Source organism: Montipora capricornis, chromosome 11 (genome assembly GCF_036669925.1).
Source record: "Montipora capricornis isolate CH-2021 chromosome 11, ASM3666992v2, whole genome shotgun sequence".
Classification (NCBI taxonomy): domain Eukaryota; kingdom Metazoa; phylum Cnidaria; class Anthozoa; order Scleractinia; family Acroporidae; genus Montipora; species Montipora capricornis.
Genome location: NC_090893.1, coordinates 18,102,077 through 18,122,076, shown reverse-complemented (window position 1 = coordinate 18,122,076; position 20,000 = coordinate 18,102,077). Strand labels below are relative to the sequence as shown.

The following is a 20,000-nucleotide window of genomic DNA, read 5'->3' as shown; positions in this document are numbered from 1 at the left end:
GATATGAAACCGCGTTCGTGTAAACGCTGCCTCAATCGCGGCCAAAACAACGAATCCCGCGTGTTTAAATAATCAAATCCTGAAATAAAAATATCATATCCCGCCAGATCTGCAGGCTAATTCTTGAATTTTGCCACCAATGTCTTTTATATTCAGCGCGAAATTGAATACTCCACCAGATAAACTGGAATGGCCTGAAATGAAGACAAAAGAGCGAAACGGCTTTATTGTTTAATAAGCAGAACTTAATTTCATTGGGTAACACAAACGATTGACTTGAACGATCTACAGAGATGACAACTATAGAGACAGTGTTTTGCTTTGAATTGAGGGATCAAGAAAAACGAAGGATCGAAGGGAAGCGATAATCCAGGAGTATCTCCGAGTATCTCCAACAATCCAGGCTAGTAGCTCCGAGTATCTCGGACAACCCAGGCTAGTATCTCCGAGTATTTACCCCGCTCCCAGTCATATTCTCTTTATACACCTCCAAAGGAGATTACAGGGGATTCAATAAGCAGCTGGCAATGGTGAAATAGGCGGTTGCGATCACAATGCAAACCAAAACATGAGAGTCTGCAAGTTTCTTTTTATTACTTGGCGAAGTACCTGCAAGGGATCAAAAACAACGTATTCCTGCTGCGGAGAGGCTTGGGAGAAAACTGGGGACGGCGTGCGACCAACAGTCTGTTGAGACAGAAACAAAAAGCCGTTGAGCATAAGTTTGCAATGTTATCTGGCGTTGGCTGCCTCACTCCTACTGAATAATACTGGAGTTCATGGCTTGCACAAGACCCATTATTAATTGTTTGCTCAAAAGATCCACAAATCGGACGGCGGGAGGAAGGAGATGAATAAAATTGTTTTTTTTCTTCTTTGATAAACACAAAGTGTGAAGTAAATACCTCTTGATGAAATGATATATGAAATGGATCATATATGAACTGCGGATATGAAATCAAGTGAAGCTATGATCTTCGCAGTTATGAACGCAATTTTTGCAATTGCGTAGAGAAGCCTGAAAAACTCAGGACTTCAACGGGGTTTGAACCCGTGACCTCGCGATACCGGCGAGTTCGAGGTCCGTACTTATAAGCACACCTAAACTCAAATCTTTTTCGTCCCTATTATAAATCTCCCCATCCAAATCAAATATATATCACAGTCGTTACCTCAAAATGTAACTCTTTATCTGCCGTGCAAACCATGTAAACTTGGCAAAACTAGCAGCACTTTGGATCCACGACCGTGATGTCAGAGGCATGGGTCTATATTCTCGATTTTACGTCACAAACTGCTTTGCAGTCTTGTTTTCCAAGAAAATTTGCATTGCAAAGCAGTTTAAGACATAAAATAGAGAATAAACCATATCTCTCACATCACGGTTGTGGGTCCCAATTTCTGCTAGTTTTGATCACTTTGCGTGTTTTGCCCGACAGATAAAAAGCGAAATTTTGAGGTACGAATGACAAAACATGTTTCCTTTTGAGCTTAGGTGCACTTTCAGTTACGGACCGAGTTTTCTTCGTTTGATTTATGGCCCAATGTTTCTTTTGTCTTTATGCTAATCATCCTAACTAGCCTCGTAAACACGAGCAAAATTCAAAAGACTTTTTTCTCCAAAGTGAGGCTAGTTAGGATGATTAGCACAAAGACAAAAGAACAATTTCTTGACCGCCATTTCTGAATACGGTCTATAAATGAGCACGGACCGCTAAAACGAGGTTAGTAAGATGTTCATCAAATCTCTGAGTTAATAAGGTGCACGGGAAAGGAAACTAGTTGAGGTCAACGAAACGTTAAACTGTCATGAATGATTTACGTACGTAAAAATCTAAAAAAACGATGAGATCTTCTTGGTTTTGCGAAAAACTTCCTTGCAAGGTTCAAGTAGTTTCACAAAAGTCCATTTCCGAGTTTTGTTCGCCTCCGTTTCAAAACGAGTCTGCGTGCGAAACCATTGTTTAGGAACAACAACATGGCAGCCGTGACATCACGTGAAAACATTCTATACATCTCTCCAATAGATGCATTGCATTTTTGGACCAGTTCGTTTCCTGTCTCTCACGCATGCGCTTTCATTTTACACTCACCAATATAGAGTCAAAGCCTGGGGGAGGAAGCGACCTGGGAACAAAACGAAAACGGTTACCACAAGTATATATAGCGCAAAAATATCCTGCCGTTTATGCTTCGAAATTCCAGTCTTAGAGCGCCGTAGAGTTTAACAATACCAGAGGTCGTTTGTCCCATAGACATGGGGACTATTTCTATGACGTCACAAACTGCTTTGCATTGCTAAAGTTGTCTCAAAACTGGAATGCAAAACAGTTAATGACGTCATCTCAGGGGTAGACCCCATGCCTTTCACCAGCTCGACCGTTGGACAATTGTCAACCTTTCACAATTCATGTGGCCTTTTGAAAGCCAAACTCCAACCGGTTAACGTAAAATACATATGTTTTGGTTCCGAAAATTTACTTTTGCAGAATAAAAGAATTTGACGTTAAGGGCACCTCAAACAGGCAAATAAGCATTTAAAAACTCTTTACCTTCCACGATCCTGTACAACTACTGACTCGGTCAAACCAAGCCCTACATTGCATAATAAGACTTTACCAGGCTGAAATTAAAAAAAAAAAAAAAACCAATATCAGTAAAACAAAGTTAAAAATAGGTTATGTATCATTCATAGATTATTTAACAATTATTCGCCGAAGGCTTGGTGAATACACACCGAGACAAAGTCGAGTTTTTTATTCACCGATATTCACCGAGCCTGAGGTGAATAATTAGGGAATAGGGAGCTTACGAAACGACGACGCCGACGGCAACGACGACGCTACGAAACAATAGGTTTAGTGAGCAAAAACAATGGCTCTGCACGCTCTGCACGTGCGTTTTACATTTTGGTACATTTCTTTGCCGTCATCTCCTAAATGACGACGTGAAATGACCAAATTCAATGTTCTGTGGAGGACGTTAGCACATGACGATGAATTTTCAGTCCTCTCTCTACGCTTCCAACCGAGTCATACAAGTTTAATTCCTCGACAGTTACTACACATTTTTAACGTGAAACGTCATGAAATAGTTTCGTAGTGATATGAATAACGCGAACTTGTATTTTTAAATGAAGTCCTCGTAGCCGTCGTCGTCCTCGTTTCGTAAGCTCCCTACTTAAGCAATGACGACGGCGACGGCACCGAGAACGTCATCTCAAAATATAAATTCGCGTCATTGAAATCACTTTGTAAACATATCAACCCTTCTTATATGACAAGGGTGTGGTAGTTCCTCAAAAATGACATTGGTCGGAACGGCGCTTAATTTAGGGGAGAAAATGAAACTTTAGCGTCAAGTGCTGACGTTCTCCTTAAAACCTAAAATTTGACTATTTCACGTTGTTGTTTTGCTGACGACAGCAAAGAAATGGACAAAAGTGAAAAACGCACGTGCACGGCGTGCAAAGCTATTGTTTTTGCCTACTAAATATGCACATTTGGGACGTTCTCGTTGCCGTCGCCGTTGTCGTTGCTTAAGTTCCCTATTTAAGATCTACGACGGCGACGGTCGACGAAAACGTCATCTCGAAATATCACTTGACTCTATCATAAATCTTTCGCGATTATTCAGTCTCGTTCACGTCCTAAAATATGGGTGAAGTATCCTAAAAATAGATTGGTACGAGTGGTTTGAAAGTTAAAATAGAGAATAAAAGATTCCCTGCTGCATGCTTACGTTGTCATCAAATCCTCAAATTTGGTGATTTCACGTCGCTGTTGGGCAGAGGACCGCAAACCTACTTGCTAAAACCCGTGCTGCACGTGCAGCACGATTGTTTATGCTCTCTTAACCAATGATATTACTGTTTTGTGACGATGTCGTAGTCGAAGCCGTTGCCGTTTCTTAAATTCCCCATTGTTTTAGTATAATTACATAAGTGATTATTTGAAAAATAGGGCGGTTTTCAATTGAGGGTCGAAAGTAATTCGCAAATTTGCTTTGGTTTTGCATTACTTAACTCAGTGATTGGTTCAAAGTTCTCGCGCCACTTTTTCAACCAATCAGAAGTGAAACCAAAACCAATAGTGGCTCGCGCGTGCACATTTTCCCGCGCTTTGTGTCGGCTACGTGTAATTACTTCGAGTTTTGATTGGTTTGCTGGATTGTCTTCGTCCTTTTTGATTGGCCAAAGTAATAACTTTGGTTTTGGATTTACGACACTCAGTTGAAAACCGCTCTACGCATTTCCTTTAAAACAATTAATTTCTTCGTCTGTCACCTCAACAAAACGGCTTGTGGCCATTTTGAAAACCCACTAAGGTGATTATTGGGTAATAATCACCTCAAAGGCAACCAATTAGCGCAGAGCATTTTCAATAATCACCTATGTAACTATACTAACGTTCGATAGATCGAGTTTCAAATGAGTGTCGTAAAACCAAAACCAAAGTAAGTAAGTATTAGCCGGCACAAAGCGCGGGAAAATGTGCACGCGCGAGCCACGATTGGTTTTGGTTTCACTTCTGATTGGTTAAAAAAGTGGCGCGAAAACTTTGAACCAATCACTGAGTGACGTAATGCAAAACCAAAGCAATTAGCTAATTACTTTCGACACTCAATTGAAAAACCGCTCTATCCCGAGAGGGGTTCTATTAGATGTATGCCGTTTTGGCAAGCGTCACGAAGTATCCTCAGATTCAACATCACTCGTGTCTCGGAATACAGACAATTAACGTCACAAAGTGTTCCCCAAATGCTAATCCTCAAGTAAGGATAAAGAGCTACAATTACTCTCACCTACATCAAGAGAAAATGAGAGGACAGAGAGTGAGGCTCCCGGTCCAGCCCTTGGGATATGTCATGTCCACGAAAGTTATTTTTAGACGAGCAAAAGTCTTTGTTCTTGCGGAAGTCTGTCTTCCGAGACGTCCGCATGCAGGCCAACCTCGGTCTGGTGTTTGAAAGGAAATAAATATTTATCAGCCTTCCACGTGCGCCGCCATTTTCTCTTTTCACTAAGAACCTGAGAGCGAGGCAAGACTGCATGCGGACGTTTCGGAAGACAGACTTCCGCTAGAACAAAGACTTCCGCTCGTCTAAAAATAACTTTCGTGGACATGACATATCCCGGCCAACGCCCTGAGCCTCCCTCTCTGTCCCCTCATTTTCTCTTGTCTACATATAACGCTAAAATTAGATAGCACAAATAGATAACAAATGCTTAAATTTAAGAGAAAATCGGGTGTGCATATAATTTAGTGTATTCCTGGACGCAAGGGATTGAATAATGATATTTCTGTAAGGTAATACTAGATTAACAAAGAAAATGTTCCTGCCTCCAAAAAGCTTATTGACGACAAAACTTACATGGATGAAAAATACTCCGGACATTGAGAGGCCAGTGACGAGCGCATGCATCACCATACTCGAGTTCGATGTCACTTAAAGATCGAACTAGTGCTTCTGGCCTGTACGGTCTTTTCTCGCCAATAACACTGGCTAGTCGCCTCTTTTTTTTTTTGTCTGTGATTAAGTAAAATCACCTTGCATTCTTTCCGGTGCTCCAAGAAAGCTGTGGAAGCTTACCACTGAACGAAAACCTCAGTTTTAAAAATTTTTCATGTATGTTTTCTTCATATTTTAAAAATCCGAAAATTTCATATGGCATTAGCATTTCCGGACGGTTGCTTTAAGGAAGCTCTCTAGAGTTTAGGGCCGCGCGCAAGCTGGGCACTAGTATCGCGCGTAAAGCCTGAATCGCTCGTGTTTTTTCTGATTTTTGTGACGTCAGCGTGACCAAATCTGTAAAATTAACTGCTAATTTTTTTTAAAAAATTGGCTCAGCTGTAACCATACACAGTTCCTATCAAAAACCCTATATTTGTTAAAGTCTGTGAGAGCTAATCGAATATATTTAGAAAAATGACAAATTACAGAATATTGGCAAAATCGTCTGAAAGATCTTGACCTTTTACCACTTCAAAGTGTTAGGCAATATCATTTCCATAATGTGACAAAGAATAAAAACATTTCACCGAAGGAAAGTTTAAATATTAAGGAATTTAGGCCAAGAACAAGAATATATCTGCCTGTCATTAAATGTAATGTTGCCATGGTAAAGGCCAATCCAAAAATGACACCAAAAAATAAGCTTTATTATATCGGTATCCATACTGGTAAATCTCTACAGGGAAAACTCTAAGAGAAAATTAACTAGGTTTCCTTTTGTAACTCGTGCCCTGTAGTGAGGGTATTCGCAAATACTCTAGGGAGCCACTTCAAGCCAAGCAAGTTCAGCAGTTTTGCTCTCAAATTTCAAAAGGGCGGAAACTGCAACGTGTAGGAACGGGTCAATGAAACGGAAATTTTCGGCTGTTCAGAAATCCCGGAACGTCAGGTTAAGCTCGAAAGGTATTCCAGAAGTTCCAGTCCGTAAAGTAGATAATCAATGAATGATTTGCCAATAATCGGATACTACGTTATGCGTAAAGGATTCTGGGATCGCCAGGGGGCAAACATTGCAAATCGCTGGAGAGAAATGTACGACCGAACGTCGTGTCTTCGTCAAAATCAGTGATATTGAATAAAGAATAACGTATTTTTGCTGTGATTTTGTGAGACATACAGACATGAAGATGCTTAGAGATCAGTGTCATGCTATTTCGTCCTTGGAAAACTCGACATACTTTTCCGCTCTGCACGCGAAGAGTTTGTTAGCTTCGTCAAAAATAAGACCCAATGGCGGTGACAAAGTTTAGACAGAAGCGCATTGTTTGAAATTATTTACTTGACGTGTAGTTTGTTTGTCACCGCTGTTTGCGTCTTCTTTTTGATTAAGCATAGATGGCCAAAGAAAAAGAGTATTTTTTAAGCTTCACTTTCAACGTCAAAGAAAAGCGAAAATAGCTTTACCGCTGAGAATGCAGCCGCCTGGCAGGCCTGCGCTGAGAAATAAAGACCTTTTCCGTACGGACCTCGGATGAAATCTGAAACGAAAATTCAGTGAGTTGGTGTAAGTTGCTTTTCAAATGTGTCACGTAAAACTGGAACTTAGCTTATTACTTCTACCAATCACAAAAACACGGGCAATCTAATGAGCCAATCACAACGCAATGCAAATTCACGCAGCCATCGCAAAGCGCGGGAAATCGCGCGCGAGCCAATCACAATGGGTTCCGCTGTTTTCCTTAATTAGATAAGAATGTGGCGCGAGATTTTTAAGCCAATGACGACGCGTAGTCAAGCAAAACTGGAGAAATCGCGAAATTACGTTCCATATGGAATTCAATGGTACTATGAAAATTACAAGGCAACTTTACTATGAATTTCTGCCATTTTATAACATTGTAACTTGTACCCAATACTGAAGTCGACTGACTCAACTTGCCAAACTGTCTTTGAAGATCTCTTTAATCGATCTTTTATCAGTTGAATTTGTTGGAAACAGGAGGCCGTGACCAGAAACACTATGAGAATTTTGATATTTTTAAGTCACAGCGTTATCAATTAAATTCGTGACCTTAGCTCTTTCGAACCAGTCCAAATCCTTATATAACTATAATCCTTCAGATTGAGAATGGTCGCTTGCGTGATGCAAAGCCTACTTGAATGGACTCCTGTTGGAAATAAGGCAGCTGTGACATGATGTTGCGTGACAGTAAGGACTACTGTCACGAAATAACAAGCAAATGTTGCAGTACCTTCTTTGGTAAATCCCTGTCTCATTATCCTTTCAATGTGTTCGTCACTGGCGCCCCCACAAAAATACAGCTGTGTACAGATCACAGGATCACCTAACCTTTGGGTGCGAGAATCAAACCCTGTTTCCATGAAAGCAATGTGACATGATTCTACCTACAACGATAAACAAAAAAAAAAAAGGAAAACCTTGACCAGAATATCAATGATCGCATTTATCGCACAACCCCTGCATTCGGCCATCGTGTCGTTGTCAAGAAGAGATATACCACGTATATTCACGCAGGGGACAAAAGCCTACAGATCCACTTGAAATGGCTTGAAATGACGCTGGCGCGGTGGTGAAAACACTGACCTCCCACCAATGAGGCTTGGGTTCAATTTCCAGACTCGGCGTCGTATGTGGGTTGAGTTTGATGGTTCTCTACTCTGCACCGAGGAGTCTTTCTCCGGGTACTCCGGTTTCCCCTTTCTTCGAAAACCAATGTTTCATTAGATTGGACCTAGTCTTTGTACGTTGTCCCTAATTAGAGAGACACCGTGGGAGTAAAGTGTCTTGCCCAAGAACACAACATAATGTTCCCGGCCAGGACCCGAACCCGGACCATTCGCTCCAGAGTCGAGCATACTAACCATGAGGCCACCGCGCCTGAAGACTATACTTTAGTTTCTAACAACATTCACCTTCTTAACGTTGTTGACTGTAATATCGATGTAGTTGTTCGTAGACATTAAGCTGCGCTTCAGCTGCTGAACAAGTTGTTTCTCACTGCGGCTTGTGATGAAAGAGGAAACGAACTCTTCATCTTCTAAAGAGAGACAACAAAAGCAGGAATAAACACGTGAAAAGATGGCCGTTCACATAATCTGGCAATCGCTACTTTCCGTTTGAAAGTGATCATATTTTACGATTATCGTGATTCAACAACAAGCCTTATTTTAACCTTTTATTTGTTAAAAAAAGGCCCGTTGTGCATTCATATAATCATATCATATAATATCTTTCTTTATCCTCGGATTTTAGAGTAGCTTGGCATAGCTACAATAGTATCTCCGAGCATATACCATCCCCAACCATGATACAGCTGTTTCGAGAAAGGTTGTCCAAAAGAAGCATAAAAGCGTACGCAACAATACAGAAAGGCATTATGGTAAACTGTCAGTTTGGGTCAGCGAAAATATGAATACAATGCTATCGAAAACGACACCTAGAAATACATCCTCATGTTATGTTACTGACATTTCGATATGAGTGAGTTTCAAAATTCAGTCAAATGATCCAGGCAATGAATTAGTAACGAAGGGTTAGGATTCACAGAGAAAGCATGATTCTGACGACTTTTGCCTTACTTATATGATATTATGTTTTGCAGAGAAAATCGAAGAAATGTACCAAAAATCTTGGAGCAAAGGCTCAACCAACTGAGCCACCCGTGCGTATTCAAATAACTTAAGTCTGAGGAGGGCTTGACAAGGTGGAAGCAACAGCGGGGATTTTGAACAGAAGCCGCGAGTATCAAAGAGAGTATTTCATGAATGAATAGGCTCAATTTAACAAATTGATGTAAATGTTTCATGTGTCTGTCCTGTTATTGATCATGAAGTGCGTCATGACATTGTCAATGTTATGACGAAATTCATGATCAATAACAGGACAGACGCATGAAAAACTGACATCAATTTGGTTTTTACAATAACAAAAAGGCAGAGGGGTCAAAATTAAGTCAAAACACGAGGAGAAAGCGAGACAAAAATGCGAAAAACTTCAAACTGACGCGAGCAATATCGCGCGTCATTATCGCATAAATTATAAATTTATGTGTCTGTCCGCTTATTGACAATAAAAATTAGCCAATGAACGCGCAAGAATTTTTGCAGTCACTGTAAAAAGACCATTTTACAGTTGTAGCTAAGTTACCTGGCCTACGAATGGAAGCGAGGCTGCCGGTGACCCTGCTTTGATACAAACCTTTGAGCTTTTGTAATGTTAATGTAGACTAATTAGAATTACAACAACACAATTTACATGATAAAAGCAGTGGGGTCTGTATCAATACAAGGTCACCGGCAGCCTTGCATTTCAACTCAAGGCTCGGGATACGAAATCTATTGTCTATGGCCAATATGGCCGCCGCGCGAAAAAGGCCTATTATGGGATTTGTGCAAGAAGAGAATTAAAAAAAAAAAGAAAACCACTCGACCTTCCGGAACGTCACGAAAGTCTCCATGGGAAATCGCCTCCAGGTCGAGGTCCAAATCCGAATCGGTCACGTGCTTTTTGCTGAGCATTTCGGCCAGGGCTTCGTATAAATCACCGTCATCTGCAAATTGAAAGCGGCAGAGAAATTTTGCAAATGAATTGAAAGAAAAGCCAGAAGTCGAGCCTTACCCAAAGAAAGATCAGCAAAGGAAAGAAGAAACAAAACTCAAAGTAACAATGCAAAAAGAACACAATTTCTCTGCGAGGATAAGTTCCACCTTGCCTTCACAATCTTGGTCAGTTAGAATGCCATCTTTTCCCTGCATCTTGTAGGCGAGCAATTCTTTCTCTGTAATTAAAGAAGAAAGAATGCCATTTGTGACACAATGAACGAATCAAACTGAGATATTTTCTTTAACTTTGTTATGTTAGTAAATAGCCATTTCAGGCGAGAAAAGTGACCTTCAGATTAGAGTACTAGAACCACTACGAGAGAGAAATTTCTGTACTGAGAACTGAACACGCATCAGGTTTAAAGAACGAAAATTTTCGAAATGCGCAAGCTCAGAAATGAAAACTCGTACTCCAATCTGAAGGTCGCCAAAACCTTGGCGAATGCCACGGGGCTTTACTTAATTAGGTTTCCTCAAAAAGTGTAGGTACAAGGGGACGAAATAGCGGGTCAAAAGCCAATTTTAAATAAAATGTTAGAAGTTTGTTATAAAACATTTTAGCTTAACTTTAAAAGATGCGAGAGTGGCCTTGTTGGAAAACAGAAAATTGAGGTAACTTTCCTCAGCAATGTGGTACTGCCTGTGAACATGGGAAAATCGCGCAAACCAACGTCAGAAATGGGTTTATCAATTTAGTTGACATAGTAAATTGGCCACCGTAAAGGAATTCGAAAGTTGACGTTTCGAGCGTTAGCTGGCCTTTACTATGGTCAATTTACCATTCGCTCTGACGAAGGAACAACGATCGAAACTAAACCCCTTTAGACCAAGGGTCAGTTTGGGACACGCTTGAAAGAACGTCAAAACTCTGCTTTGTCAAAGCATGCTTGCCAAAGTAACCGCACCATTTCGATTCGTGGGAGAATTCTAGGATTATCAACAACAACCGATCCTTCGAACCGTAATGAAGGCGGGCCTTTTTCCCTGACACCCGTTTGCAACTTGTTAAAAGACAAGGACGCTAATTACTATTACTGGATGCATCCTTCCCTCTATTAGAAAATTGCTGAGCATCTAAAAAGGACTCTTGCAATAGCTTTTGGTGGCCCATGACGAAGCCATTGGACAGGGGTGTGGAAACGTTGAATCTTTTAATCGTAACCCTTAAGATAAAGTCATAATTCTCCAAACCATAGCAATAAACTGTGTCTGATGTCGATTGTCAAACTGGTTGAAGTGTAAACTTAACTTAAGAGAAGGGAAAATAATGAAATGATCACAATAAAGTTTTCCATAGTGCATACAACTCACCCAATTTGTATTTTTCTTTCTCTATTCTCTCTTTTGCACTCGTTAGAGTTGTAATGGCTTCTTCCTGAGTGTCAACCTAGAAAATATGTGTGGAAATTTTAAAATCGGTCGAGTTCCGATAGCTTATTGCCTGCAAATCACAAAAATCGATGATCAATTTAAACAGCAACAATAAAAACTCGAAATCTTGCCAAATACCGGAAATTTGGTGTCGCTTGGCAGGACTACTTTTGAAGATCTAGATCTTTACCGAGTCTTTGAGGATTGTAAAAACAAAGGTGAACAGGGAATCTCAAAAAACCTTGGCAACATACTCAGCTATCTTGCCAGTATCTTTCCACTTATTGGAAGAGCTAAATCACTGAGAATTTTTGCCATCCTACCAAGGTCCTTTGGCTTATTTCGGTGTAGTCTCTGAAAGATCTTCACAAGATCCTCAATGATCTCTGCAGGAAGTTTTAGCAACTAAAACTCCAAGATTTTAAAATATTTTCCAAAGAATCCCCAAAGAAATTCTTAAGATCTTTATCAGCAGGCAATTAAAGATCGTGTAAAGTTCCAGTGATTCAAATATTTAGTCCACAAGCAGGAAATAAAAAACCGCGTAGGACTTACTATGGCTCGAAGTGTTTTAATCTCGTGTTGCATTCTTATCACACATGAAGTTTGGGCTTGGTAAGCTTCAAGACTTTTCTCTCTCCTGGCACACACGCAAAAAAAACAACAACAACAACAAACAAATCAAACTATTATAAAATAGTGACGGAGTGGTCTAGTCTTCAAGGCGTTGGATTGGCAGGCGGCTAGATCTGTTAGGGTTGTCCACATTATGCCGGCATAAATTTGAGCACAATAGTGAGGCACGAGTATCGAGCATTACGCCAGCATAATATTAAGAAAAATTCTCGAAAATATTTCAAAATATTGAAAATAAATAAATACATCGGAATGGGGGAATCACGAACAAGAGATTCCAAATTGGGCAAAAGAATGCAACAAGATCTTGCTTATTCAACGTCATCTGCAGCCTCAGAGAGGGTCTTTCTCATTGCTACAAAATGCCTTTCAGGACAACCAAGCATGGAGGACTATATTGAAGCTTCCATCATGTTTCAGTATAACAAGAATGATCACATAAAAGGAATACTTATACTTTATGTTGTCAATATAATCATCCATCTGAGCATATCAAGCGATGGTATTTTATTTTAGGTAAAAAGTGAGTGATCCGGAGGAAAATTTTTGAGCATAATAGCGGGACTTTTTGAGCATAAAGAATTAGTATAATAGTGAAGATTGTGAGCATAATGTGGACAAACCTACCAACCCAAGTTGGGGTTCATAGCCATGTAATGTTAAACGTGAATCAGTGCTACTTTCATATTATTGAAGTTGACTGCCTGCGAGCCAGTTTGGTCGCTAAGTGAATTCCTAACGTAAACAAGAATTATTCTGATTGGCTGAGACAGGTTACACAATGCAGAAAGGAGGTAATGCGGTACAAAAATAGGTATCAAAACAAGCATTCTGATTGGTCAATGATCAAAGAACTAACAGATGGCTAATCAAATGCGAACCCAGAATAGCGCAATTTTGGCGTGATTGCGTGATACGCGAGCGTTGATTTTGCTTAATTACAATATGCAAACTCAAATTTCTTTTAAAAATAATTTTATTACTAATCATAAGAGAGCACATGATATTTCTCGTGCATTTTGGAATAAATAAGTAACTGTAAATTTTTTTGGTCTTTGATAAATTTTCTTGTGCTCATTTATTACACATTGGCGGTGTTTATCACGACAGCCGTTGTCTCGCTTAACATTCCTAAAAGTGGTTTGTTTGCAGACTTCGTTAAGCGACATTAAAATTATATGTATTTTCACGGGTGAGATTACACGAGGAGAGAGCACGTGCCAAAACAACAATAAAAATTGTAAAAATAGCACGCCTGTTGTATTTCCGATTTGAATAACCGCAAACGACTCCTCATTGGCTGAAAGTAATTGCCAACTCGCTTAACTTTAAGCGAGTTGGAAATGGAAAAGCAACTTTTTCACGCGATTTCCGGTCACTCGCTTAGCGACCTTAAAAACCGATGGTGAAAACACGGCCGTTGTATCAGAAATCATGTAATTTAGCTACTGAAACTTACTATTTCACAAGGTACCTAAGGATGCCAAAGGGCCTTTTCGACCGACATTACGCCAGCTTCCTCTTCAGTCAACGAAGGTCCCAATGCGAGATTTTTGTGATAAGCATTTTGTCCTACCTTTCATCTGTATTTACAAATATTCTTAAGATGAGGCTTAAAGACTCGTTTAAAAAAAGATAACAGATAACTTTTCAACCGTTCTTTAGGAAGATTGATTCAGTGTAATTCTACGATATCGTAATTCCAATCGATAGCGTTAACTGTGCAAGTAATCGGATAGAAATGGCGTTTTACTTAAGAAGGGGAATAGAAAATGTAATGCCTTGTTTAATCTCACGCTCAACAAGATTAAAGGCAGTTGATATTTTGCCAAATTCAGTATATCAAAATTTCGCTAAAAACAAACTAATCTGCGAGGCACGTGCGTTGCATTTCTTAGCACGTGCGTAGCGAAGCACGAGAGTAGCACGGCAAGGCACGTGCGAGCGCATGTTTATTAATAATTTGTTTCCCTTTGTTATTTTCATTAATGTTTCTCAATTACCTTAAATCACATAGGAGCGTTCGTGACATTCTTGCTTGTTTTTTACTGTTAGTAATATACTCATGCTAATCTTGTGTTTTGATTCACACCTAAACATGACCTCGGAGAGGTCGACAAGTTGTGACTTTTTATTGCTTTTTTTAAAAAATGGAACTTGGCGAGCATAAAAAAAAACCGGACTAACTTGGATTCTTTCACACTTTTCAGATTTGTATTTCTCTAAACGTTCATTTTGGTCGATGATCTCTCCTTTGATTTTTTGTTGGTCATGCCACAATCTCAAAAAAATTTCAGAGATTTGGCAAAAAGCCTCAAAAATGGAGATTACAGTATGTTGACACGATTACCATTTTCTAATATCTTCGTCCATGGCTCTTAGATCTTCCTCATTCCTAAATGCCCCCGAGTAATCAGCACCTAAGAATAAGTTATAAAAAAAGAACAAATAAATATTGATTCGTTGAATTTTCTACCTCGGATAATGCGTTTCTAGCTTAATATCGGTTGTCAATCACATACCGTATGACTCAAAGTGGAAACTGATTGCGTCACGTGTTGCCAAGCGGGAAACTGGTTGGTTTTAGGGTGCGTTCGATCGACGGTATTCAGGAATAATACGTGGAGTGATGATTTAAAACGGTATGTCTGGCGCTTTGAAAAAACAAGGATAATAAAAATATGTTTAAAATAGCATTATAGCTAGTGTTTGACAAGTTAATCTTTGTAAAAACGAAGGATTTCTAACTTCTATTCCATTTATTCCTATTGTGGAATACGGTCAATCGAACGCACCTGTAATTTCAAGTGTCTAAATGAAAATTTAATAAACAATTATTCCATTTGCGCTTGTCGGATATGAGATTGGTCACCTGGCTCTAGCTTCCACGCTATTCACTGACTAGGTTACTCAATACACAACTTCTAAAGCGTAAGTGAAGGGGTATTTTGCCGAAGGCCGAATGCATAGCTTTCATGAAGCCATTTTTATTGCACTGCATCATCTAAACAGATATTACGTCTAAGCAAGAACGTGAAAACTTTTAGCTGTCAGATATAGTGCACGTCTACAGTTATCTGGCGTAACCCGTGATTTTAAAACGGTGGCTATTCGTACGGGACCCGTACACCGTCCTATATTTGTTATTCATACGGCAGTCTTCTCAGATTGACTATCACTGGATCTAACCCCAACCATGAACGACATTGCCACGCAGTTATTGAAAGCGAACCGTTTTAAAATGGGTGCTTAGACTTAAAAGCGTGAAACACAAGGCAGGTCAGATGGCAGGTGACATCGAACGAAGGAGGTATTTCGTGAAATTAAACAAGCATTAATGCCGTCCGTTGTCTGAACTGTATATAAAATTACAGACGAATTAAGAATTTCTGAGTACTATCGAACCTGCTATAATCATTCTAAGAAGACTTCTGTATGATTAGCAAGTATAGGTCGGTGTAAGGGTACGTATGGCCACTTTGATTTTAAAATGGTTAGCTTTCAGCCTTCTTTGATGAAGTGCACATCTCCATGTTAGGCCTAAATAACGACTTAAAATGGGCTTAGAACGTTCTGAGTACCGCAAAATACCCAGTGATTGAAGCCTAAAAATTTATATTCTTAGAGCCTGGGCTATACTAGGAATTTTGTTGTGTTAACAAGGTTTCCCAAGTGGCCATTAAACTGAAAAACTTAGGTTGCGGAAAGAAACCTTGTAGAATAGATAGTAATATAAATGAAAGAGTTCTACACTTTAAAATTTCTATGCAAGAAGTATTCCAACAGCAACTGAACCAAGTTTAAAGGATTACAATCCTATACAAAGAGAGACAGATAAGACCTTCCCCGCAATCTCTACCACAGAGCTCTTCTCTTGACTGAGGGAGAGAAGAGCTCTGGGGAACCTTGAAACAAAGTGTCATCTCATTGGTTTTCGTGAAGTTTAATCAAAAGCGTCTCTAATTGGTGCATTCATATTTGCACGAGGAGTGAGCAGGCGCTGTAAGGTTCGAATAGCCAATTTTTTGGCTATAACTGAGAACCTACGGCGCATGTTCTCCTACAGAGAGTTTCCCAGAGCCTTGGATCGATCCGAGGCTCTCGTGACGAGAATGACCTTCCCCGTTGTTCGAACTTCTGGAACATATTCTCAGAGGATGGTGATCAATTTAGAGAACTTAAGCAACGACAGCGGCGAAGGCAACGAAAACATCATCTCAAAATATAAATTCGCGTTATTGGAATCACTTTGTGACTATTTCAACCTTTTTAATATGACAAGAGTGTGGTAGTTCCTCAAGAATGACACTGGCAGACTACACCCCGCGTGCCTCAATCCATCCTCAATCACTAAACACGTAAATAGCGACTGGGTACGAGTCTGTGACAATGGTCGGAACGGTGCTTAATTTAGGGGAGAAAATGAAAATTTATCTTCAAGTGCTGACGTTCTTCATAAAACCTCAAATTTGGCTATTTCACGTTGTTGTTTTGCAGAAGACGGCGGCAAAGAAATGGAAAAAAGTGAAAAACACACGTGCAGGGCGTGCAAAGCTATTATTTTTTCCCACGAAATATGCCGCAAATTTGTGACGTTCTCGTTGCCGTCGCCGTTGTCGTTGCTTAAGGCTCGTTTACACATACGACGGAAGCATAAACAAATGCAAGAAACCAACGTGTAAACCTGGACGACGCAAGCATAAGAGCAAAGCATAAACCCAAGCACAAGAAAAGGAAATTGTTCCTTTTTCTTGTGTTTAATTTGCGTTTATGCTTGAGTCGTTGCGTCACCTATGTAAACCAGGACAAGTACAAAGCACAAGCACAGCAAAACAGATAAGCACGTTTTTTAATTTACAAGCTTACTTTGTAAACGTTTTTTTAACAAGATTTTGTTTAACGTTAATACAAGTAATTTTTATTTCAGACCTGGAATAAAACTCTCGATCGCCCAGCCTGCGGTCCCTCACCAGGTTATGAAATTCGCCTTGCTCTTTCCGCCTCAGTACGAAATATTTCCCTCACCCAAACCCTTTTTGGCTTATCTTTTATTACTCCTTCCCTCCGCCTTCAACTTCTTCGCAATAGAAGAACAAGCAACAACATCTCCTCGGTGTCGGCCATTTTGGACGTAAGATTTTGGCGCCAAAATATTTGTTCACTGCGCCTGCGTATGTCAACTTGTGCTTATGCTTATCGCACGTGCAACCAACCTTGTGCTGATGCTGCACTTATGCTTATCCTTGTGTTGTACCTGTAAACCAGCCTTCAAGTTCCCTAGTAACGGCGGCTACGTGAACAGCAACGGCAGAAAACAATATGAGGGAGTTTAAGAAAACACGACGGCTACGGCTACGGCTACGGCAACGCCACAAAGCAAAAATATGATTGGTTAAAAAGAAAGATAATCGTGTTGCACGTGCAGCACGAATTACTTCATTTCTGCCGTACTCCACAAAACAACAACGTGAAATCACCAAATTTTAAGTTTTGACGACAACGTGAGCATATAACCACGAATCAGTCATTTTCTGTTTTGACTTTAAAACCGTTCGCACCCATCCAGTTACAGGATAGTTCGCCTGTATTGTACAAGGTGAACAAGACGGAATAATCGCGAAATACTTGCGATGGCGCTAAGTTATATTTTGGAATGACGTTTTCGTTGCCGTAGCCGTCGTCTTTGCTTAAACTCCCTAATAGGGACCTTAAGATCTACGACGGCGACGTCAACAAAAACGTCACCTCAAAATAAAACGTTGCTCTATTATAAGTATTTCGCGATTATTCCACCTCGTTCACGTCGCACAAGGTGGGCGAAGTATCCTAAAAATAAATTGGTACGAGCGATTTCAGAGTGAAAATAGAGAATGAAAGATTCTCTGTTGCATGCTCACGTTGTCGTCAAAACCTAAAATTTGGTGATTTCACGTCGTCGTCATGCAGAGAACCGCAAAAATATGAGCAATAATCCGTGCCGCACGTGCAGCACGATATTTATGCTCCTTTAACCAATGATATCACTGTTTTGTGGCGTTGTCATCGACGTCGTCGTCGTAGATCTTAAGGTCCCTAATAACGCCACGAAAGCGTTACTTCAAAATATAACTTTGCTCTATCGAGCTCTGGTATACTTTTTTCGCCACTATCCATCTCGCTCACACAGTGTGGGCGAAGTATCTTTAAAAAAAAAAGGTACGAGCGGTTTCAGGGAAAAACATAACATAAAAGGTTTGTATTTGTACGCTCAATTTGTTGTTAAAAGCTCAAACTTGGTGATTTCACGTCGTTGCTGGGGTCAGTACGCAGCTATTACAACGGCTCTCGGGATTGGGTTAGAAAACAATGGACAAAGAACAATACAAAAGAAACAATGGACCCTAACTCCAGAAAAAATCGAGCTGCGTCCTAAAGGGATCCAATGAAATTAGAACTTGTAAAGAGCTGAGTACTATCTCCGTTGTCGTGTAGAGTGCAGGAAGCATACGTGCTAAAATGCGAGCTGCACGTGCAACAAGATAATTTTTTCTCTTTTAACCAATGATATTCTTGTTTTGTGGCGTTGTCGTTAAAATTACCTCACGAGCAGCGCGTATTCTTACCTCACTTGCAGCACGATCCATTGAATGGGTCGTGCACAAAATTTGGTACTTTTAAAATCTAGTTGCAGTACACTACTGCACAAATTGCGCAAGTTGGAATAATTACGAAATACTCAGTTTCGTTAGCGCATGCAGTTTTTTTTTGACTTGACGATTTCGTTGCCATATCCGTTATCATTTCTTAAACCCCCGAATGATGTTTGGGAAGAAAAGCAATTAATACAACCATTTCTCACTGAACTTGCTTCAGGATTGTAGTTCCCACGAGTATCCTGTATCTCAGTCTTTTTTGAAACGCAATGGTAGAGCAAAAATAGTATCGTATATACTCTTGCTTTTAGGCCATCGTAGCTTGATTAAATCACTTTTGAAAATGTATGTTGACTAGCATACGAAACGTCAAGTTCTATATAAAAAATGCGTTGGAATACCATGTTTATCACCGCTGTTTGTGTTATTTTCTTAATAGAGCAAAAATCTTTGCACACTTGGCTTCCATCTTACCTGTAAAAGGCGGAAGGTAACACATCAAGGTACTATTGATCCAGTTATCCGTTAGTTCACTGAGGATAGAATAATGTGAGTAAGTAATGTATCCGTCCAGTCTTGGGAATTCAATTTGAGACACTTAGGGCGCGTTCGATTGACCGTATTCCGGAATAGGAATACATGGAATATAAGTTAGAAATCCATCGTTTTTACGGAGATTCACATTAAAATTGTCAAACATCTGCTAAAATGCTATTTTAAACATATTTTTATTATCCTTGCTGCTTTGAAAAGCGCCAAACATACCGTTTTAATCATCACTCCACGTATTCTTATTCCGGAATAGGGTCAATCGAACGCGCCCTTAATCTGTATCCGTCGAACGAAACTGATTATGTCAACAGAGCTAACACTTCAGAATTTAACGGCCAACCGTCTTAGCTCAGAGACCGGCTCTCTATATGAAAGACACATAAATTTACACTGTATAATTCCATCCTCTACGGGTTGACAGCTCAACGGGTAGAGTATCGCAAAGGTATCTCAGATGCCATAGGTTCGAATCGCATTTAAGCCTGAATTTGTCCATCTTCTGCTAAAAGTTGCGTCAATTATACTGCGATTATCTTCATCCCCAAACATCTTAGCTTAAGTCTACATTCACCAATTTAATCATTCTTGTTAAGTGTCCCCAAATTTCACTTGTTACTTTGGATAAAACCAAAGGAAATGCCTTGTGCTTTCTTGCAGGTTTGCACTAAATTCCTATGGTCAGAGTTTTTCTCTGTCTTTGTGTGGGCCCATTTCCATTAGCTAATGCTCACA

General features: G+C 39.9%; 1 protein-coding gene across 1 annotated transcript in view; it reads right to left on the bottom strand.

Moving 5' to 3' along the window:
- Positions 1-20,000, bottom strand: part of LOC138023684 (uncharacterized) — a 52,812-nt gene that overhangs the window by 937 nt on the left and 31,875 nt on the right. The window contains exons 9-20 of the mRNA XM_068870725.1: positions 14,435-14,504; positions 12,004-12,088; positions 11,389-11,464; positions 10,188-10,253; positions 9,906-10,025; positions 8,389-8,513; positions 7,707-7,860; positions 6,919-6,992; positions 2,553-2,623; positions 2,094-2,127; positions 610-687; positions 1-194 (exon numbers count right to left, since the gene is read on the bottom strand). The exon at positions 1-194 is cut by the window's left edge and continues 937 nt beyond it. Of these exons, the coding sequence (XP_068726826.1) occupies positions 153-194; positions 610-687; positions 2,094-2,127; positions 2,553-2,623; positions 6,919-6,992; positions 7,707-7,860; positions 8,389-8,513; positions 9,906-10,025; positions 10,188-10,253; positions 11,389-11,464; positions 12,004-12,088; positions 14,435-14,504 (995 nt within the window). The 3' untranslated portion in view covers positions 1-152. The remainder of the gene's footprint in view (positions 195-609; positions 688-2,093; positions 2,128-2,552; positions 2,624-6,918; positions 6,993-7,706; positions 7,861-8,388; positions 8,514-9,905; positions 10,026-10,187; positions 10,254-11,388; positions 11,465-12,003; positions 12,089-14,434; positions 14,505-20,000) is intronic.